Genomic DNA, 24,112 nt, shown 5'->3' with positions numbered 1-24,112 from the left:
TATCAGGATTTGGAACTAACCTATAGGATTCAAGACTAATTTTTCAAGTCTTCTGAAGAGCTGTCATGCTGAGTACTTGAAATTTATACTTCTCTACTATCCAGGAAAGACAGAAAGAGGATGAATACCAGCACCTTGAATAGCTTACAAAGCTTACATTATGGTTGCAATCACAGTATAAGAAGTAAGTTTTGGCAATTTGGGTCAGTGGACATAATTTTTCAAATTTATTTCTCCAAACTAAAAACACGCTGAAAAGTAAAAATCAGAAGACTCAAAACTGATTTAAAGAAAAAAATACAAGAAGTTTGGTGCTCAAATTGATAGTTCTGAGAACATCATCTCAAATATAACTTTTTCCCAAAGAACTGAGGTAACATTCAATGATAATAATACAGAATATTTTCACAAATACTCAGTTGCACACACAAAAGAGACAGCCAAGGTTTTCTGCCCTCTAATTTTGGATACCACATTAAAAGCACTTAAATGTCAGAGTCCCTGTTATTCAGAGGATTTGACTGCCTTCTCTGCTAACCTGGACGTTCAAATTGAATAATAAACAAGTGCTGACCTTTGTGAGAAATCAATTTGAATTGACTTGTCTCAGTTCAATAGCTGTTAGTTCATGCTACTGAAACAGAACCTCTACATTTCTTCCTGTCTTCACTAGCAGGTATCAAATCTGTAATTAAAACTGCATTTCCCAAAGTTTTTACAATATAAATGATAACCCTTCCTATACCTTCTTGTACTAAGAAATTCCTTTAGTTTTACCTTTCACCAGTGCATGCTGCCCTCTCCTCATGAACTAAACCAGTCTTTCCAATTGTTGCACTAATCTTCAGAAGCTCAATGGTACACCCCATATCACTGTTTGCCCAATCATATCAGCCTATCTAATGAAGTATATTTCATCACCTGTACAGATTATCTTGAAATGCACTGAGACCATTATCCCAATCTAAAAGTTGGTATTCAATTTTCATGCATGTGAAATCCTTTGATATTCAAATGTTGCTAAGTCAAGATATAACTGTTTGTCAAATTAATGTGCAACTGGTTTCTTTTTCTAAGAACTTCATTTCAGTGACAAACTTACAACTGAGAAAAAAAATGGTCTTGCTCTCATGTATCCACTAAACAAGCCTTACCACACCCTGCTTTAAAAGTATTTATGAAAGATCACATTATAAGAGCAGATTCAGTATTACAAGACAGTTTTCAGGTAATTTCTTCCAACTATATCTTGTATTTTTGTTGTTCCCTTACACTTGCTTTTGAAAGGAAGAAGCAAAGCAAGAAGCCTCACAAACCAGTTTAGCAGAATGCTTTGCAATACAGGTAGTGACTGGGAAAAGAAAAATAACTCACTTGGTGTTAAGTCAAGAAACTAGCATCAAGAGTCTGTTAAGTTATGGAAGAATACTGAATACTGCTAGGGAAGAGACAATTTTGCAAAACCTTCAAGAATAAAGAAAATTCAGATACATCCAACTGAAAGACCATGACAAAAGCACCTAACAGTTTTAGGAGAAGAAAAAACCTTAGAGGTTTATCTGCACAAGTTCACTCACAAGGTATTACAAGAAGCCAAAGATAAACATACCCAAAAAAGAAGACTACTAGGTATGGTTTAAATTCAGTAAATTCTGAAGTAAAAGGGAAAAAGTGATGCAATTACTATTGAGTAGATCAGACATCTGTAACTTCTGTTTTGCAGCATGGGATGTGCTTGGACAAATATACTGTGTAGGACTGTGAAAGGCATTTGGGTCTCAGTTAAAGTACTGCGACTAAAACAAAGACCATTGGAATGATAGCCACAAGTTTTTAGTAAGACTATTTCTGGCTTTTTCTCACAAAACAGTGACAACTCTATTCATACTCAATATACTGCAGTGAGTTTGACATATAAAAGGCAGCAAAACCTAAGGCAAACAGAAACACTAAAAGAATAGATGATCTGGAAGAGAAAGTGACAAGGATGGAGGGAAAGTCAGCATTACTAAACAAGCATGCTGTTAGCTTATCTTAAAAATTTGCCACATCTACTGCAATTTATCAGATTTGTACAGAATGCTTCTGGACAGTCTTTTCATTTTTTCCCCACCTCCTAATATATGTTCTTAACTCTAGAGACCGACTCTAAAAAGATGTATTGGGTGTGACTGAGATGGATGGAGCTCCTTTCCCCAGAGCAGCCCTCCCAGTGCTGAGCTTTGCATTGGTAGCTGCAGAGGGGCTGGGAACACCCCAGTGCTTTGGCCACTGCTGAGCAGCGCTGGCACTGCAGCACTGTCCTCTCTCCAACACCCCTCACCTGTAGGAGAGGGGTGGGCAAAATCCTGTGAGGGGACACAGCCAGGACAGGTGGCCCAAACTGACCAAAGGGATATTCTGTACCATATGAGGTCTGCTCAGCAATGAAGGCTAAGAGAAAGGAGGAGGAAAAGGGGGCTGGCATTAGTTATTGCGACATTTGTCTTCCTGGCCAACCACTACACACACTGAAGACTGGCTTCCCAGGAAGTGTCTGGACATCCCCTGCTGATGGGAAGTACAGAATAAATCTTTTGTTTTCCCCTGCTTTCATGTGAAGCTTTTGCTTTACTGAACTGCATTTATCTTGACATATGAGTTTTTTTCTCTTATTTTCTCCCCACCCTGGCCTGCAAAGGAGGGGAGTGACAGAGCAGCCTGATGAGCATCTGATGTCCAGCCAAGGTCAACCACCACTGAAGTCAAGGAAAGTTTTCAACAAGGAAAAGTGCTTTTAGTTAAGGAGCCTAGAAAAATCCTCCCAGCATCAAAATTTTTGCTCTAAATTTTGAAACAATCTTTTTTCTGTTTATCAATGTTTTAGTAGTAGAAATGTACTCAGAACCACAAGAAAGTTCAACTATATTTTAAGCAAAACATACAGGATGTTCCCAACCCCTTAAATTCAAGGGCATAGATTTCTTAATAAAAGCAATACTAAAATGCTCATACATTTCTCATACACTGGCCTCAGGCAATGCTGAACAGTTCAGCTTCTTTGTACACCTAGAAGAATATCAGAGCTGTACTAATACTACTTGCTGACAGGACATTAAATACTACCTTGTCATTCAAATTTTACAAAGCCAACAGAGACTGCGTTAATGCCAAAAATGCTGTCTGGTTTCTTGCATATTAAACTAATTTACAAAAATGTTGTGTGTTCTTAATTTTCTTGTAAGGCATGTTATACAAATGTGTAAAGATGAGAACAACATTGAGTTACGAATACATACCAGACTATGTAGTATTTATCAGTATTCACTGATAAATCTTTATGTATAGGACTTGCAATTTAATCTATTGGATGAAGACAGGACATCAGGGGAATCAAGGTATAATATTTTAAAATTTTTTAGCAGCAAGCTTCTGCTTTGCCAAACAGAGTTGTACTGAAAGCTAAACTAATTTTCTGAGCATTTTTAAAGCAAATGCTATTGGATGAGGACTCGTTTTTAGACATTTTCTGAAATTAATAAAACTCTCGGCTTAGTTTTCTGCTATAATGACAACAGATTATGCTGTAATATCTTAAATAAGTCATCGTTTATTTATTGTTGAAGTAAACTCATGTTCAATTAATGCTTTTGTTCTAGGCAGGCACACTCAAGCTCAAGTCTCCTTCAATAAGTATTTTCTTAACAACAAACATAGATAAGTCAAATTCAAACAAGATCCCAGTTTCAAATTACAGAAACATGACATAGAATCTTCCAAGGTTTGCTACACAATAAAATCCCCAGGTAAAATGTCAGATGTTTGTCAATGTCAGCAAAACAAATGAGGGGTAAGAAGCATGAGTTGGGAAGAATTTAAGTCTGTACTTCACACCTCCTAAGATCCCAAAATATTTCACTAGCTCCACGTGATAACATCAAGAATGGTCCATAGTTCTGAATATTACGTGCGAGCTAGATACTTAATAAAAGCAATTACTATTCACATGAAGACAAAGAAGTCTGGGAAAAGGCCTCATCTTGAGATATTTATCAGAATAAAAATAAAAAAGCTACAAAGAAGTGGAAGCATTTGACACTAATTTTTAATAGCAGTAAAACATTAAGGATTTCCACATGTGCAAAGACACAATTGAATGAAAAAGAAAATTATTTGGACCACAGCTAGAGTAGTTATTTCACCTCTGTAAAAAAATCCACCTATCTCAAAGAAGAATTTCCAGGAACACAGGTGAAATGTGATCAGTATCAAAGAATGATAAAAACAAAATCAATGTCCCAATTTTGCATTTAAGAGCATTAACTTCTACATACCAAGATTTATTTTTCTGTTAATGTATGTATTAGAAGTGTTATCACTCTTAAAAGCAGGATGAAATAGCACTAAAAGACTCAGTTTAGTGTTTCTGCTGGTGGCCATCAGGCCATTTAGAAACATTGGCTACGCTGTATATATAATTTTTTTCCAGATTTTCAAGATTCATTTGTGGTTGGTGAGTGAAGGAGGAAAAAAGCTTAAGTATTTGATGACAAGCTTCTTTTATTGGAACATCTTCCCTTTCAAATACAACGTTTGTGTATATGAAGAAACAAGATGTCAAGTGAGAAAGTAACCAGCCCCCTGGGATTAAAGAAAACATCTTTTCATTACTGAAATACCCAGGGACCATTAACCAAGAGTTAAGGAAAGAAAAGGAGACTAGGTTTAGGATATGAGAACTTAAAACCAGGTCTCAAACACAGAAGAAATAATACCACGTGGCAAAAAATTAGAAGCCCCTGGATTTAGCAGATCCAAATGAAAGATCATGAAGATGAGGTGAAAAGAAGAGGCTGAATGTGGAGCCTGTGGCAAAAAAAAGTGCCAGTTCATGAAAAGTAAACTTCTTCTACGCTTGGAAAATGATTTGGAATATGTATGGAATCAAAAATACCAGGACAGCAAAGCATGGAATGATGTACTTTTGCTGTCTGATGTGGTGGAAAGGGAAAAAATAAACCAGGAAGAAAGAAATCTTAAGAATGGTTGAGAAAAGGCCCCAACAAAACATGATGCCTTGAAGACTGAAGCTACATGGCAGAAGGCCAGTGGTGTCAGAGTAAGAAAAGACTGAAGATGGACTACACTTACAACAGAATGAAGCCCGACAGATGGAAGGCGTATCAAGGGCCGCCACCGACGCAGACGGACTGACGGACTGGGAGCCTTTGCAGGACCTACATGATTACGTTTGGCCCAGGAGAGGGATGCAGAGTGACACAATGGTGAGGCCTTCGTTCTGCTGTGGCTAACCTGAGGCTGCGATGAGCATGGTGGTGAAGACAGCGAGGACGATGACGACTACATAAACATTAAAAAAGAACATACTTAGCCCACTTGAACTTGAAATAGCATCCCTGCAACTGCAGCAAATAGCAACTGCAGAAATGTCCACTATTGAGTATACTGTCCTTTAACTGCTCGAATCACACAGATAATAATCAAGAATGTGTTGAATTTGAATGAGAAGATGAAAGAACACTGCAAATAAGCAAAGACGTTGTTTAAATCTGAAGTTTATAGTCAGATAAGCTAGAGGTTATTCACACCCAGGGAACTTGACAACATGAACACAAATTAACTGACTCATTCAAGAGACAGAGTGTTGCAAAGTGAGGAGGGAGGGGATTCAAGCATCATTTAATAGAAGAAATTGTTAAGAACAGAGAAAGAATCAGTTTTGTCCACAGCTACAAAAGCTGTGAGCAATAGTTCTTTGGCAATTTGGGAAAGCTAGATTGTGCTGCTCTGGGATTTACGATGAATCAAGTAACTATGGCAACAGAACCCAGAGTTTCTTTACTGTTCCATGTCTAACATAAAAGGAAAGCAAAGGAAAAGGGAAGCTTACCGTGGTGAGGTATGCAACTTCCTAAGTTTTTCACCTATTCTTCTAAAATAGCAGGCCAGTGGCAGTATTGCCATTAACACTCAGGATCCCTTTAGTATCCGTGGAAGCAGTAGGACTATGTTAAACCATTCAAATTGTTACTATTAGAAGAAAGACCATAGAAGTATTAAAAATGACTCTCAGCTCCAACTGACAAAGTTATAGTAAATATCTTAAGACCAGAAAGGACCATTGTGATGATTTAGTTTTGATCTTCTGTCCCACACAGGCCACAGGACCAAACAAGTTCAAGTTTTGCTTGGATCAAGAGCATACTCATAAAACAAAAACAAACATTCAAGCTTAACAATTTTTTAACTACTGAAAAAATCAGAACAAATAAAAAATTCAATCAATCCTGTCTATAGCTACATAGAGACAATAAGCAGCACATTCATACAGTTTACTAAAATTTGTAATAAATGAAAATGCAACCTTCTTAGTCCTGCTCAATGATGACATAACAATTCATCTGGCCACGATGCCAAACCAGCAGCTCATCTTCGGCATTTCATCCACTATTATCTTGGAATATATAAAAATTCCCAGTGTTATCTAGAGCCTCTCAGAGAACCACTTGCGTTCTGTCAAGAAATAAAGTTAATCTTTTGTGCTAATTACACAGCTTTTATTTGGCCTCAGAAAAACACTCCTTTGTTTGAAGCTAATCTAAAGAGTGATCCAGATTGTCCTGTGTTGATGTCTTGTGCTTTAATATCTGCTGATCTTTTTCCCTGCCTGTAAGCTTTGAGGTGTATTTTAATAACAGAATCATGGAACGGTTTGGATTGGAAGGACCTTAAAGATCATCTAGTTACAATTCCCACATGGGCAGGGACACCTTCCAGTACACCAGGTTGCTCAGAGCCCCACCCAAATCGGTCTTGGACACTTCCAGGCATGAGTCATCCACAACTTCTCTGGGCAACCTTTTCCATTGCCTCACCACCCTCACAGTAAGGGATTTCTTCCTAATGCCTAATCTAAGCCCACTGTCTTTCAGTGTGAAGCCATTCCCTAGACCTGTCATGACAAGCCCTTGCATAGTCTTTCTCCAGCCCTCTTGCAGGTTTCCCTCAGGAGCTGCAATCTGGTCACCCTGCTATTGTCTTCCACGTCACTGACAGACTACTTAATAGTACAGGTCTTAGAACCAATCTCTGCAGAAACCCACAAGCTAACACAGTAACTCACCACTGACACCCCACTTATCTGCTATGAGACCTGCCAAGATTAGGGCAGGCAGAATACAAACTGCAGTTCCTTAAGGTATGTCCCAAATGATGCATTCAGTGGAATGACTCCATTAGGGACTGTGAAAACCAAGCATTAGATAGCTTCTCTGAAAAAAAATTATTTGCACTCTTATTAGTCAAAATAAGTCACTGTAGTGCCAGTTAAAATTATTTACTTTCTTTGCATTATTTATTATTTTTGAAGCAACTAATCTTAGATTTCTTTTTTTTTTTCTATCAAGAGTGGGACAATGAATTGAGTCTTTCTGCTCCCATATTGCTGACCTTAAAGAAGGAAGATAGGGTTAGGAATTTTTCATTAAGAGCAAGCATCAAATACAGTAGAAACTGTAAAACTCAAAGACATGGAATGTTACCAAGTCTCAGAATTTGTCCAGAGAACAGTTTTCCACAGGGTTGTTACAGTTTGGTTTTTCCCTTTAGTTTCAAGCATTCTGATCCATCTATAACTCAGCAGCTCCTAATAAAAGAGGACAAAACTAGAAAACTTCCAATCCAAAAATGGAACTACATGAATAAAAAGGAATTCAGTAATGACAATACTTCTACAGGACAGAAAGTCTTACAATAGCTTAATGGCTATTACAGTTTACATGTACTAATGACTGGGGTTTTTTCATATTCTTCATTGGAAGAACTGATCTAAAATGAGATGCTTTATGTTTAGATAATGTATCAGATGGCTTTAGAAATTATCTGTTCTCAGCTTGCTTAAGAAAATTTTAAAAGATGATTGGTAAAAGACTGCTTCTAGAAATCCTCATAGTCCACACACCTTCCAATGCAGGGAGGAACCTGTTGTCAGGCAGAAATTTAAGAGCTTTGCTGACTGGACAGTTCATGATAAAAAGCAAGAGACACTTGTATGTTTTACAATTTTGTAAGCTGCTGCCATCATAAGAGACAGGATTGATAAATCTTCCAAGAATCTGAACTATAGTATCTCTTTAGTAAGAAACATTTTAAAAAATTGACTGGAAGCTGTTAAACCATATAGTTTTGCTCTGGAAAAAGCCTATTTTTTTAGGACTCCTGTATAATTACTGTGAAGCCATTTATAAGATTTTGAACAATACCAAATTTAAGAATTGTTTAACAGTACAGGGATAGCCACAATATTGAAAGATTTTCTTCAGAGAGCCTTGTTTTAATTTTGCTACCATTTTTACCACAAGGCTATACTTCTACCATTCTTCTTCATTGTACTTCTTTGTTTTCTGCCAATATTGCTAAAATAATGAGAAAATATTAAAAATACCCCTTGCCTGAATGTAATGAGACCATTAAATACTTTAGCTTTTCAAAACTGAATTTACACCATAGAATGCCATTTAGGGCAACTAATATTTTAGTATTTCTAGTTAGTATTTGTCCTGATTTTTACTTTCATTCATTGAATCTTTTTATTCTTTATTTCCTGTACTAGTGGGTCCCCTAGTGAACTAAGGGAATGAGAAACTTCCTCTCCATTGAAAATATACTTTTGCATCTGTAAGAGTAGAATTTCAGCAGACAATATACAGAACTCTGGAAAAGCAAACTTAATACTGGATTATGGCTAATTAACAAGGCTGTAATAAACAGAAAATTCTATACATAGTTTTAATAATAAGCACAAATTAAGCTATGTGAACTGAGGTTGTTTTAAAATGAATATAAAAAATTAAATTAGAATTACATGTCAAATTACTATGAAGTTAATGTTAAATACACATCTCCAAAAAATAATACCATTCATACATTTCACATTTGATTTAAAGTATGGAAGACAAATCCTAACTTGAAATACTCTATTCAAACAAAATTTATTAACAGCTAGAAATTGCAGAAAAGAGAATTAGTCTGACTTCACAAGAAGAAAAGATCACAGAAGCATATTCCTGTGCTGAAAACTGTAATAGGTCAAATACCTGAAGTGGTAAAACAAAAGCCCTGAAATAGAATTGAATGTTATTGTCATATAAACCAGTAAGCACATCAAGTTTATTGTCTGAAATGCAAAATAATACATTATAAAGAAGTTAAAAGCTTCAGGGAGTAAGTCCAGAAAATGTTCAGGCAATTACCATCTGCCCCAATCCAAAACTCACTCCTATATATAGCTGTTACTAAAATCTAAGATCTAAAAGGAATCACATACAAAGTTTGTCAGGCACCAAGAGCTGTGCTTCTGCACATACCTAAAAGTGCCTAAGTTTGATAGTGCCAAAGAGCTCATGGCTTGGTTCACACCCAAACCTGTCAGGGATCTGTTTGCTCATCTTGTTTGTGGAACCCAATCCAGCAAATTATTTCAGTCCACATGTAATGCACTGAAGACCTGACAGGACAAAGCAGCATCTGGTATTGCATGACCATTTCTAAACAGAAATACATATTTTTATTAACTTGCTAGTGGCTACAAAAATTTATCTATCTGGAAACTCAGGTTTAGAGCATCCTTGCAGTGGGAAGTTCAAGCCATCTTTGGAAGCTTCCCTGCCTATCAGCTCACAACCTGTGCTGGGACAGGGGCTTTTCTTTTTTCCTCCATTCAAAGTGCCTAAGTTTGATAGTGCCAAAGAGCTCATGGCTTGGTTCACACCAAACCTGTTAGGTTCTAGAAACAGGGATCTGTTTGCTCATCCTGTTTGTGGAACCCAATCCAGCAAATTATTTCAGTCCACATGTAATGCACTGAAGACCTGACAGGACAAAGCAGCATCTGGTATTGCATGACCATTTCTAAACAGAAATACATATTTTTATTAACTTGCTAGTGGCTACAAAAATTTATCTATCTGGAAACTCAGGTTTAGAGCATCCTTGCAGTGGGAAGTTCAAGCCCATGCTACCTTCATCTTTGGAAGCTTCCCTGCCTATCAGCTCACAACCTGTGCTGGGACAGGGGCTTTTCTTTTTTCCTCCATTCTGAGGTTGTGTCACTGTGTAGAAAGAAACACCAACTGCAACTGGGACAGAGATAAAATGAGCTTTAACTACATAACAACGTGTCTGACAACTTGGGAAACAGAAGGAGATAGCATACTTGGTTTCATAGGCACAAGCCTGGGATCAGAGGCCCTGGCACATGTTCTGCAACTGCCCAGTTGCATTGTTCCATAAGCATGCAGGGACTCCTCCCAACATGCTGTTCATTATACAGCTCCCATACAGTAATCCCTAGAGCACAGATGGCAGAAGGTTGAAGCAACAATAAAATGTACAACTATTCCAGCCAAGTGGGCAATATAAGGGTTATTACAGCTTTAAGATTACTCCCAGAGAGGTTGTATTTAGTATCCATCAATCACTTTCACCATCTTTTGAAGCTTTATTTTTCTTAAATAATTGCTCATTATTGAATTAAACACAATATTTTAAGGGGTCTGTATTATAGTTAAAACTAAGTGTTCTTCCTAGTCATTAACATTACTGGGTTTTTTACATGCAAATTAAATCTATGTATCACACTGTCTGAAAAAACCCTCTTCCTCCTCTTTCTTTCACAAGGGTTTTAAATTTCTAAACAGCATTTCAAGCCTATATTGTTGTTGGTGGTGAAATCTTGAGAGACATTAAGTTCCTTCAAGTTTTTATAAAAAGATAAGCAGACAGACAGAGGAGAGGAGTCTGACAAAGAAAGAATTCCACAGAGGCAGAAGATGCTTCATGAGCTCATCTCCAACATTACACCACAGAACTCACATGAAGTAGAGACATTGTGTGTATTTCAACTGCAAGAAAAGCTTGTTCCAAACTAGATGTTCCTTACGTGCAACAAAAACCTGACCAACATGTAAATTCTTAGGAAGTTAAGAGTCATAAACTCCAGTCCTCACAGATCTACTAGTTTTGCCAACATTACATTTATTAACATTATTATGTATTGAGACTGAGATTACAGACAAAACTGGGCTACATCTGCTAGCAGATCAACAATTGTACCGGTCAGTTTAGTTAGTCCTTCTGCAGCTGGTAAAAACATATTCACAGTATTCCCCATGTAAGTTCAACCCATGATTAAGAACGGACAATATCCCAAGAGTATCACTTTGCTAGACATACGGTTAAAGACAAGAAAAATGGTGAGATCAGAGCACCTCAAAATAATCTTTCCAAAATTAGTGGCAATTTATCTCTCCCTGAAGACTTAAAATAAAGTTCTATGGTCTACGTTAGGCAAAAGTCAAGCTAGATTATCACAATGGTGACTTCTGTGATCAAAACAAAGTATAATCACAAAAAAAGGAAGAAAATTTCAAAGGTTAGGGAGCTCTGCAAATGCTAAATTGTTTTTCTTTTCAAATAGTTTTTCCTTCACAAGTTGTTTTTTTTTTCTGAAATAAATTGTACAGCATTGTTGCACATCAGCATGTATTTTTTGAGTGCTTCCTTGAGCAAAGTCAGTTGATGCAAAAACAATTCTCTGAGTGGTTTTATCCCACTGTCTAACTTCAGCCATATTGATAAAATGTTGCAAGGCTTAAGAATTGTAAATTCTTTTAATTTTCACTTTCTAAATTAGTGGGTTGATAAAGGAAAAAAAAAATTAAAAAGAGGGAGCCAAATGATTTTCTCTTCTGCCTAAGGGCTGACTGTGAACTCAGCCACCACCTGTCACACATGGCTATACCCTGCTGCATGCTGTCTCTTACAGATAGTGCAAGAACAGCACAGGAAGCATTATGGATTGGAGAGATGCAAAAAAACAAACAAACAAAAAGAAAACCAAACAAACTTATGGCAGTTGATTGGTAGAGAATTTGGATGTAAAACTGCAGAAACATTTTCTCACTTGTGTTATTTATTTCTTATAAACTTCTTATTTAAATCCATGGGTGGATTTATGGGTGCGAATATCCTCTATAGTTATGTTTCATCCTAGGAATCAGAATTCCTTCATGCAGATTTTACGGTTAAGCATAAGATCCAGAATAACAATTCTACTGTATTAATACCTTTTTAGCAATTTGCTCAGTATAGAAATCAGATTAAGGCATGTCTGAAACACTAACACGTTAGGTAACATGGCAATGCAATGAGTCACAGACTAACCAAGCACAATTTCTAAAACATTTCACATGATTCTCATAAGCTCTTGTTTACACTTTTACTTTGTAGATTGTAAAAGAAAAAAAAGCCATAGCTAATTTTTTTAGGCAACTTCACCACCTTTACAAGAGAGACTATATGCTTGTTCTCTAATGCTAAATTAAAAATCATGTATGAAACAGTTACATGATTGATTTTATATTCTCTCAAGATGGAAATGTTTCTTTAGAAGACTATGGATTATTCAGAAGAAACATCAAGGAATATGGGTGATTCAAGAAAAAAATCCCACCATATGCTCTTGGCAGGAGCAAAAGGGAAGCCCTTTATGTTTCTTCTCTAACAATAAATTGTAATGCCCCAGGGAACCAGAGATCTTTGAAAGTTCAAGTTTTATAGCAGTTGGGAACAGAGTGCATTGATTCTACTTAGCTCTTGCCAATGTTAACGACTGTTACTGTGATCAAAGTCTAACTTCGTGCATTCCAAGCAAGATTATAGTTCTCCAGGCACATGAAACAAGTTTACAGACTACAGTTTGCAGTTATGTTTTGAGTTAAAGAAGAAATCAAGCTGTGGTAGCGTTTTTAGAGGCTGCCAACTTCAATCCATGTTAAAAATATTCCTGATCATATTTGTGAACAAAAAGTGTATCTAAGTAAACACAATGATGTGCGCCAGTATTTCAGCTTTTTGTGAACATCTGAGACATGTTCTTATGTGTGTTTTTTGACTCTTTCAGTATAAACACTACTTTTGATTTTCAAAGGCTGATTTTTGAATCAATATTTTTGATAAGGGTCTAATGAGGTGCAAGAATGGTGTTTCCATTTGAAGTAGCAGCTCAGATGCTGCACCTCAGACCATTCAATTCTGAGCCTCATTTTGCTAGAACATACAGTTCTAGTAGCCAAAGCTGTCAGCTGGGAAATAGATGCACAAAGTGTACTAAAATAACCCAAACAGGAGGAGTGACAGAACAAAGGCAGTGTTTTCTGTGCCCTCCCTTAACAGCTGATGTATTTATTATGCAGTTCTGTTTTTTTTCTCTTTTCCTCTTCTTAACAACAAATCTTAAACACTCTAGGTTAATCTTTATTTAGATGGACATTCTCATCAGTCTCTAAGGAAGGGGAATGAAAATACATTAATGTAAGAGCTCTTGATTTTCTCCTAAGTATTTAGGTCATGAACAAAATCAAAAGCTCTTATTACCCTCTAGCCAATATCCAACACAGTTCTTACTACTCGCTAACCAATATCCAGCATAGGTGTTTCAAGTGGCCATATCACTTGTGTTTATTTGCTTGATTGAAACATCATTTTGAGCCATGCTGCAGTAACACTTAAACAAGTAAACTTCCCAAAGACCACAAATCACAGTCTGCTAAGCACTAGTGCATAAATGTTGCTAAAACTCCCCTGTCCAAAATAAATTTTACCTCCATCACAAAAGTAGTTCCATATGCCACAAGTACCACACAACATAACAAAAAGTTCACTCCATCACTTGTACTTTACATCAAGAAGTGACAGGGAAAGCCATTGGCAGCAGTTAGTGACACCTTGATGTTACACAAACAGCCTGCCAATACTTAACAGCACAATTATTTAAGTATTTGGTGTTCACAAAAGCTGATCTAAGTCTAGTCTGTTAAACTTTCTCCTCTCTTTCCAGGAGTGTGCCTGTAACCCCCCTGTGCCAGCATCAGCTCCTACACGGCTACAGGATCAGCTGTTTCAGGAAGCTGTTTAGGAAGCCCATGAAGTTACTGTAGGAAATTTGCCAATCCAGAATGATTATAACAGCCACAGATACAGCTGGCTAAAAGTTCAGATACTATTACCAAAATAGCACTTGAACAGGAGTTAAGCATGTCAAAGCCTTGAGAAATGCAGAATTATTCTCCGGATCCAATTCCTTGCCTAAAGGCCAATTAATATTTTTAAAAGATTTCTGTGGCATAACTTGCCATTTTCCTTACTGTAATATTAAGCTGTAGCGAAGCACAGTTGCAAAAGTATTGGATACAAATGCCAGTAATATGACAGCAGAACAAAAGTAACTTTTACTCACATTATTATATTCCCTTATTAAAAATGTAAATTATTTCAAGAATCGGTACTTGGAATAACCTCCCTGAAGCACGTAATTGTTTAGTTGAGCTAAACAATTTCTGCTGGTTTATTTGTACACAAAGTGTGCCTTTGCATTTTCCTCCTCTCCTACTCTCCCAGGCAGCTATATAGTATATGTAGTAACTTTATAATATTAATGGAAATGAGGGGTAGGATACAAAGTAAGTTTCTTCCTCAACTCCAACTTCAAAATTTATTTACTCTAGACCTGGAAGTTTCTCCCATTTAATAACATTTTCCTGTTTTCAAAAAAATGCTCCCCTCAGATTTTCCGCTGTTACTTGCAAATAGTTACTACAATAGTTTTGAAAGTAAGGATGAGCTTCATTCTGATCACTGCTATAAATTGGTACTTTTCCTCCCTCAAATATTGCCATAACTAAGTTGTAATTGGTTCCTGTTGATTAGATAGCTAATGCAGATCCATAAACTGTTTGTCATTTTAATATTTTTGAAGGGTTGTGGTTTTTCAAAAGGAGAGGGTGGCTTTGTTTTTTTAAGAGGGTATCAGAAGGTGTGTGGCAGTACAGGGGTATCAAAGCTCATGAACTGCTCAAGGAGGCATCAGAAGAACAAGAAGGAAAAAAAACCCAAATGCAAAACAAAAGGGAAAACTCAAAGAAGGCTAAGCTGAAAGCAATAAAATAAGGATCAGTTTATAAGTGTGTGCAGTTCTGCAAAGAACCAGGTTCTATTTTCCACATCTTAAGACATCCTAGATATTATAAATAGAAGTCTATGCTCAGCAGAAGACTCACTGAAGAATAAAGAGGATCTTGAGTATCTGGCATTCTACTCTCAGCAATAGCTGCAGTTCAGGAGCTGTCACACAGAAAAGAGTACACCGGATCTATGAAGCTTTCAGGTGAAGACCTAGATTTTTTTTTTTTTGGCAGCTTTGGATATTAAATACCTGTCATTTGAGAAGGTGTAAGCTTCATCATCATAAACTGCAACAGAAATACTGTTACAGGAATCTTATATTAATTGCCCTCATTATGGCACTTGAACACAGGACCAGAATCAAACCACCCTTGAAACCAACAAGACACTTCATCTGTGGAAACATTCCCAGACCTTACTACTTGCTACCAAAGTAATTTTAAACAGACCTACATTATTTCCACAGAAGTATCCATAAAAAGTACCCATAAGACTGCATTAGCTATTTATTGGTTCTACTAGCAATAAAGTGAGACATGGAGCCACACAACCCAGAAGTATTAACAGAAGCTGGTCCAAAACCTGGCCTGAAGGATTAAGTGCAAATTTACAACCCTTTTAATTAGCACACTTGAAATGAATTATCAAAATGAAAACTGTTTAACAGTTCTTGAAAGTTTAATCTCCTTGAAGAAAAAAATATTTTTGATTTTTAAGAAAAGTGGTTGGGTTTTTTTTTAATTAAACAAATTAATCACAGCTATCAAACTTGGGAAGCCTGTTAAAGCACCCATCAAGGCAGAACATTCTATAGTTTTCAGCTTCACTCCACTTGCTTAGCAATTCAGCCTCATGTTCAGCCAAATAGATCCCGCAGTAGTGATACATCCCAGAAGCAAACTGATCTCTGTAAATTCCAGCAGTCTGGAATCTAGAAGTCCATTACAAGTAATACCTTGCTTAGTGTGGGGGCATTTTCCCCCTGAGAAATGCTCTTTAAAACATACAAAATTTAGGAGAAAAAAAATCTAATTACAGATTATACTAAAACAGAAAAATCATGACCAACAGAGAGGATGACAAAATACACAGATATTAGGAAGATAGGACTGCTTTATGCTATTCTGATTTTTATTTCTAGCTAGACTTGCTTTATTTTGAGGTTTGAAATACTTATGCACATGAAACAGATAAAAGCAGAAAATGTATTAGCATATGGTAAAAACTAAGTAGTTTTTAAGTAGTCACTGAGATTATAAGAAAAAGTCTGGAAGATATAGCAAGATTGTCAAGGGCAATCAAAAAATAGACTTTACTCAGAAGTATTAAAGACTGAATCCTCAAATATCTGAAACATCAGCACCCTGAAAAAAAAACAAAAACCAAACCTACCAAACAGTATTATCAGAAGACAACCTATCTGTACTCGGTGCTGGTTTTAAACCTTCTGCAGCTCATGATTCCAGAAAATTTAACTTTATCTTGATTGTATGATGATGTGTTTTTTATGGTGGAAGGAAAATATCCTTCCTTCCTAAACAAATCCGTGGAATTGTCTGCTATCCATCCCACTTTTGGAAGTTACTCTTTCTAACACAGGTAAGTTTTAGCAAGACTTTCTAAAAATGTGAGTGGACAGTAGTATGCAATACCTACCTAAGGGACAGAACTACCCATACAGAAGGCTTTTCTCATGAAGAACACAAGCCAAGTTAATCATCCTAAGAAAAAGCAAGCCTGCATGTTTTCTTAATCTTACATCTGTAAGAGACCTAGAAAAGATCTGTAAAGACCTAGAAAGTGCTTTTGTTTGCAAAGCATATATACAGCACTTACCATCATTAAGCAACTAAATAAGCCACCATTCTCAAAGGAAAGATTTCTATGGAACATGCTTTGACTATTTGGACAGTGGAGGGGGTGCATGGACGTCAAAAACCACAGTCATAGGAAGGCAACCTTGTTCCTTTCCAGTGCTCCTAAAGGAACTTTAAATGCTCAGGAAAGTAATCCTAACAAGTAATGAATGGATATGCAGGAGGAATAGGAGTCTCTTCTTTCTTTCCCAAAAGGTGCTAGAAATGCTCAACTTACCCCACAGGACAAGTCAACAACCTCCTATGACCTGCATATGGTAACTTCAGCACCTGCAAGATCATGCTGTTTATCACTCCCTTCAACCCCCGCATGGAGAGTACAGTGACATTTAAAATGTACCCATGGAAGGAAGAAGAGATTAATTCACTTTATCTCTCAGTTACACTTCTCAGCATATTCATGTTCCGTATTTTGTTTCACTTAAAAAGAATTTTACTTTAAAGTAAAGCAAGTTCTTAGGTACCAGTAAATGGGGAGGTCTTGCTGCCTTGTTTAACTACCACCTGGTAGGACAGGATTTCCAGGCAATTTTATGTTCCAGTAACAAAACTTGTTTGTGTATTCCCTCCTTGGCTGATGGATGAGAACTGTTCTGAAAAAAATGATCCTGGGAAATGTATTCAGTCTTTGTACTATTTCAACTTTGGAAACAAAAAGACATGAAAAAAGTCTAAGGAATATCCATATTGAATTACTTACAGTTATAGTTATACAAAATGGAATAATAGATAATTGGCAAGGAAACTAGCTATTCAATATCTGTGTTTAGGCATGGTTGCTAAGACAATCTTGTAATTTTTTATTATGAAAAGAAGTTTTCATCTTTCCACGCAATTATTAATCTTTTGTATTGTGTTTATCTTGATCAGGAAACAAATTAATTAGTGGAAGTTCAAGAAGTTAACTGTCCATTATTAGGAGATTCCATTGTCACTTAGGTGCTTCCTGACTCTTCATGAAGACTCTCAAAACAAGCAACCCTTGTATTTTCTTTCTCAGTCATTCCATAAGATCTGCCAGAAGAATGCAGAGACAGATTGTTCCCTACATGAACCTCACAGTACATCAATATAACTAAAGAAGTTTCTCTTTCACAAGGATCTTTGGAAAAGATTCAGTCTTCAGCAATTTGGTGGGATAATCACTCTTTCTGAGCTGGCCAAGAATATCTAGAAATGAACTCATTTAGAAAAAACAAAACAGACCAGATTTTTGAGTCTCTTACTTAGAAAAGGAAAAAAACCCCACAAATTTGTTCTGATGCTTCTTCTTGAAATATAGAGCATTGACTAATTTGAGGAACAAGATAAGAAGAGAGAGTGGTAGGTTTTTTAAATAAAATACTACAAAGGAAGCTGAGTATTTATAACAGAAATAGTTAAACCAATTCTCATCCTTTCCATTTCCAGACAGGGCAAGGGGGAGCAGAAAGGACTGCTTTGCTTTCTCTTATATTGTATAGAAGATGCTGCACAAAAAAAAAAAAAAGAAAGAAAATGGCACCTACTGCACTTCAAAAAGAGAGAATGGATGAGTCACTAGAGCCACAGCCAAACATAGAACTGTCTCTCTTTTTGTCAAACAAAGCAATGCTAGCATCAATACAATCTTTTTTTTTTTTCAAACAGATATTGAAATCTGAAACAGAAAGATGGAAAACTGACTTAGTATGATTGAAGCAGAAAAATGTTGAATGTTCAAGTTTATGGTTATTTCAGGGTTCTTTTGTCAGCTATCAGGTTGTTTCTTCCATATCACAATCTGGTGGGGCATAAAGGATTATAAATGTATGTATGAATGAGAATTTATCTGAATTTGTATTGTATACAAACAGCACACCCACAACTGCAAACCAACTATTGGACTATTTCTTTTCTTGAATTATAACTTTGCGATATTCAACACACTTGTACGGTTACTATGAATCTTACAGTCTTACCTACAAATGTGCAACATGAAAACCTCAAGTTTCTGTCTGTTTTACTCTGAAATGAAGCTTAGAAAGATCTTTCATGTTACATTAGAGCTAAAAAAACCTAATGCAAACAACCCCCACCACCAAAACCCACAAACAAACAAACAAAAAGCCCCCAAGCTTCAAGTTTGGTTTCCCCGCAGCAATGTCACTTAATTTTGGACTAATGACACAATTCTGAAAATCAAGCAATAATCTCAATTTCACTTTAAACCTTTAACATGTGATTGGTTTCATGTCAATTATATTCAACTCAAAGTAGATATAAACAAAAACTTTTTTAAAAAATGGATACCTCAGTCTGACCTTCATGGGCACTGGATTCATGAGTGACACGAATAGCCTAAAATTAAAATATATTTCAATCAGACTTTAAATGAGAGACTTTCAGTGTTGTAGAACTATTCTTGCCTTTATTTTATCAATTACATAAATGTAAGTATTTTTGTTCAGCGCTTATAATAAATAAGAAAGTTAATAAACAAATAATCTCCACCTCCAAGGATCTCAGAAGACCACTCTTTCAGTTTCATAACAGTCAATTCAGGTCAAATACCTGAGAGTTTGTAATGGCACTTTTACGCACAGAAAACACTTTTTTTACCCATCATTTTGAGCAGAAAAAATAATTTAGATAGAAGCTCCGATCAGTCATTTTGTGTCCAACATTTCCACAGAAAATGTCATCAATCTCTGCTGTTTCTGTTTGTTACTACTTCCTTTATCCAGATGTTAACACTCATATTTCTGAGGGCTTGACAATATGCTCTGACTTAAAAATCATCAAGGTTTTCATTTTGAGAGAGGAGCACCACCAGGAGCAACAGCACTGTCCTCCATCCACCACTGGCCAGATGTTTCTGCCACATCTTTTCAAACAGCACTAATGATGTGGCTAACCACATTATCAGCTAGATCATCTCATGAGGTTTAGGATGGTAGGGGAAGGAGATCGTATTTCAGCCAAATCAGCTCTTTGTGTGCCTCAGCTTCTAAAAGCATGGAGATATGACCAGAAGGTACAAATTAAAAGAGCCAGCAAAAGGACTATCCTTTCAGCAACAGCCCCAGATCAGCTTAAATTGACCATTAAACTATATCCTGAACCCATAAAAAGAAAAGATTATGCACACATTTCTCATGCATTTCAAAGTAATTTTAAACTAAGCCAGGGAATTAATACGGATGAGAACACTGACAAAATCCGTTCTGCTGACTGAGCTACGGACAGGCAGGAATACTCTAAAATACCAAAGCAGAGTTTCCTTTGTAGCAACTGTCTGATCACAAGCTCATAGTGATCAAATAAATCAAATTTGTTTAGCTGCTTCACCAAGTCAATCCCCAAGGACAGTACCTGCTCATGCAAGTCATTCTTACACCATTTTAAATAAAAGTAAAAACATACTAACTTCGTAAGTTTCTAGGTATTTGGCCCTCTCTTCAGGAGTCATAGATAATGAATCTTCTAAGAACTTCTTCAGTGAAGAATTAGTTTCTTAAAAAAAATTAAAAAGACATAATTAGTGTCATGTTTTAATTCCAACTTCATTCACAGCTTAGAGAACCCAACAAAAGATCTGAAGATAGAATTGCACTGCATTTTTAAGACAGAGAAGGCTGATTGCACTTTGCAATGTTTCAAGTGCTTTAGTTCATTAATTAATATAAAATAATAATCTTGTAATTATAGGTAAAAATGCACTCCTTCAGCCTTTATGAATGGTTATATTCAGAGAAAATAGTACAAAACACACCCTTCCCTCTATGGCTTCCCACAGTTGAAGAAAAAAAGGGAAAAGCCAACAAAAACCAAACAAAAAAAATCTTACCAAAGTTCATTTTATCTCTGTTGTTTGCAATGGCATGAATTAGACCAATTGTCCCACAAGCATTGTTAATGGTCTGCTTCATGAAATACACTGATGATTTGACATCTTGTCCCTTAGCTTTTATCCTCTCTTCTTCTTCTGTTCTGAAGGTTTCATACTAGAAGGAAAAGTTCAAGACACAAATAGTTACAGTTATTTCACAAATAGTACGAATAGCTACATCAATCAAGACAAAACAATTTATAAAATACAACAGCTAATTAATACTGGCATTTGAAATGTTTAACACATGTGGTCCAACAAGTATATGTAAACTTATCTGAACTGCTCTATACTGTTTCTTAACCCAATGTCTTCACACTTGAAACATCGTTTTGAGTATGTGTTATCTAAAACAACCTTAAAAATTTTCAAAGTGTTTCCTTGATCTGAGCTCATGTCACCATCTCTCATCAATGAAACGAAAGGCTTTTCAAGGATAGAACTGTCCAAGTGCTAAAGAAAACCATAATACTTTCAGGTGATTAATCATCATGAAGCATTCTTTAAAAATTCTACTGTTACATTTCATTTTTCCCAGGAATTTAAACAAAGATCTATATAACACCCAAGGCATCAAAACAGGCCCTTCTGTAGCAATATTCATAAAGTAAACTTTTGTATTCTGCAGTAAAAGAGAATTTGCTTTGACAGAACAATCTAAAGTACTTGTTTTATAAAGATCATATTTGACTAAAACCTGTTATACTGTGAAATAGTGTTCAGTTTTGTGCTTTTTTTTGTTGCTGGCTGTGATTTTTTGGTTCTTTCGTGGGAGTGGTGTTATGCTTTTTTGACTGGATTTATTTGAGGTTTTTGTTTATTTTCTTTTGGTACATTTTAATTTCAGACAGAAAAAGAAAGAAATAAATCCACAAATGTTCCAGTTAATGCTTCTTCCTTTGCCTCTTTTACTAGGTACTTTTGCAGACAAAAAAAAAAATTATGAAGTAGATGGGCTTTTTATATAAGTATGATGAAAGTGAAGTAAGTATGCAAAATGTTACCAAGGAACCCTTCCTGCAAACTCCTGAGAAATTTCCCTTGGGCTCTCTGTACTGACAGTGACAAACAAAACCAAAAAATTTCCAGCATCATATTCCACTTTTGTAGGTTGTCTCAATGTTCTGAATAGGCTAAGTAATAGCAAGAGCATTATAAACCATTTTAATTAGGTTTATCTACAAGCTAACAAAAATAGCCTTAATTGAGATAAAAATTTCATAGAATTAAATTGGACAAAAATTTCAGATTTAGAGCGGTGAACAATACAGCTGCCATTCATTTCCTCCCAACCAAAATAAAATCCACAGAAAAAAATAAATATACAAGTGCTGAGAATACCAAAAATACAATTTTGAGAAAGGGATAGACCAGATCATCCCAACAGATTCCTCCTAACCTAAGCTATATCCCATAATTTAGATTAGTTTGGATCTATTCATACATTAGGCCCAAAATGCCAACACCCACAATATTCACGTTGTCTACAACATGCTATACAGCCTAAGAAAACCATTGACCTTTAAAGTGTACAACAATCCTAAAATTATCTAAACGCTAAGAAGAGTAGCTTTCCCTAAAAGCAAGTTCTAGGAAACTGATATACATGAACCACAAAGCCACTAAACTTCCAGACAGAAGAACAGACAGACATGTGTTTACAAAGGCAGCAAAATTGATAGGCACTTTCATAAATGTAGACACAGCCAAGAAACAAATAAATCATAAATTAAATAAACATGTAATTTCACAGGCCATTTTGAAAGGGGAGCTGAGGAGGGAAAAACTACTCTAGAAATGCAAAATAATGCTGAAGGGTCTTGTGGAGTTCACAGTGACCAACAAAAGCTTCAGAACATTGGGAGCTCCCTTGAAACATTCACCGTTCACACAGCCAGGCTAAAGAATTGATGGAAACACTTGTGTCCCTGATGTTTCAGAAGGATTAACACGCTGAACACTTGGCTGGTGCTCAGATTTGACTGACTGATGCAACAGAGCAAATGTTGTTTCTCTGGTTTTGTTTGTCTTGTTTCTTTAGGATGAAATCAGATACAACTTCTGGAACAAGAGCAAGGTTCTTTCCTATGGGATGATGCTCCCATAGCATGATCCAAAAAAAGGTTTGCACAAGCAGGGAGTCAAAAGAAAAGTGACAGTCAGACCTGTACCTCAAACAGCCAGACAGAAATGACAGAACACAGAAAAAAATGCCTCAAAGGTGACAGAAAGGACATTTCCTGAGGACAGGTGAGTTGAAAGTTTGATTAAGCTCAAAACTATCAAGGTAACTGAAATCAAGCTGGAAAAGAACTGCCTGCATAGCTATTTTGGAAAAACTGAGAATGCAGAGGTTTACAGAACATAATGTGTAGGAAGACTGACCTGTTACTTTTGTCTATTTAAACACCTTGCGTTTAGAAGTTAAGCTTCAATAACTAAGTGATTTGTCCTGATATGCTACATATTATTTTTGAGAGACATATTAAAAGAATGAATTGTGGACAGATTCACTTCAACCTTTTTTGCTGACCTTATCACAATCATGTACTACTGTTATAAATTGAAAGATCAATACGAATCACACTACATAAAAACAGGTGATGACACAAAATAAGCACATTGAAGATTTAAGTCCAACATAGTGAAACATGGAGTGGAAATTGTCTTTCATCTTCTGTCCAAGAAGTGAAAGCCACATCAATACTGATGACTGAACTGAAAGTGGATTGAAATCTGAAGGATTGTCAGTGTAACAGGACAAAAACTCAAAAAGGAGTTGCATATTGTCCTACACCTTAGTTCTCATTTTCCTTATGCTACTGGAGCTTTCTGCTAAAATTAGCAAATTGCGCCATTTCACAGTGCTTATTACAAAAAATACCTTAAATTGCCTGTAATAGAAAAGTGGGGCGTATTTCTCTGAGCTTCTACATTAGCTTTTCCCATTCTGATTTGAAAAGAAATCAGAAATATACATGCAAGGTTTTTTGTGAAGCATTTTTTGTGTTATTTTTAATGAAGAAGTACCTCAAATAAAGCTTGAGTCTTGTCTGTATTCTAGTATGACACCAAAGTACAAGATTTAAGCTTTCATTCCCATTTCACTTACGACAAAAGCAATTAACTGATTATTAAATAAACATTTACCTTTTCTGTTATTGGAAAGAGAAGTAGTACTGCACATACAGGTCTTGGCACCATGCTAAGCAGTTCTGGTTCCATACCATAAACATCTACAAATTGCCAGTCAGGATGTATACCCAACTGTTTCAGGAACTGGAAAAGAAAAAAACCCACATAATATTAAACAAGAACACTCAAACACCTATCTTTTCAGAAGCATAACAGAATATCCACAATG

The 24,112-nt window shown here is 36.1% G+C and overlaps 1 protein-coding gene across 1 annotated transcript in view; it reads right to left on the bottom strand.

The window, feature by feature from the left end:
* The window catches only part of UCHL3 (ubiquitin C-terminal hydrolase L3), a 43,178-nt gene that overhangs the window by 9,079 nt on the left and 9,987 nt on the right, over positions 1–24,112 (bottom strand). Inside the window, exons 3-6 of the mRNA XM_039714636.1 lie at positions 23,899–24,027; positions 20,707–20,863; positions 20,287–20,372; positions 19,170–19,217 (exon numbers count right to left, since the gene is read on the bottom strand). Of these exons, the coding sequence (XP_039570570.1) occupies positions 19,170–19,217; positions 20,287–20,372; positions 20,707–20,863; positions 23,899–24,027 (420 nt within the window). The remainder of the gene's footprint in view (positions 1–19,169; positions 19,218–20,286; positions 20,373–20,706; positions 20,864–23,898; positions 24,028–24,112) is intronic.

The sequence above is a fragment of the Passer montanus genome, unplaced genomic scaffold (genome assembly GCF_014805655.1).
Source record: "Passer montanus isolate IOZ18808 unplaced genomic scaffold, ASM1480565v1 scaffold30, whole genome shotgun sequence".
NCBI classification, from domain to species: Eukaryota; Metazoa; Chordata; class Aves; order Passeriformes; family Passeridae; genus Passer; species Passer montanus.
Note: the sequence above shows the minus strand (reverse complement) of the source record. Positions and strands in the feature narration are given on the sequence as shown.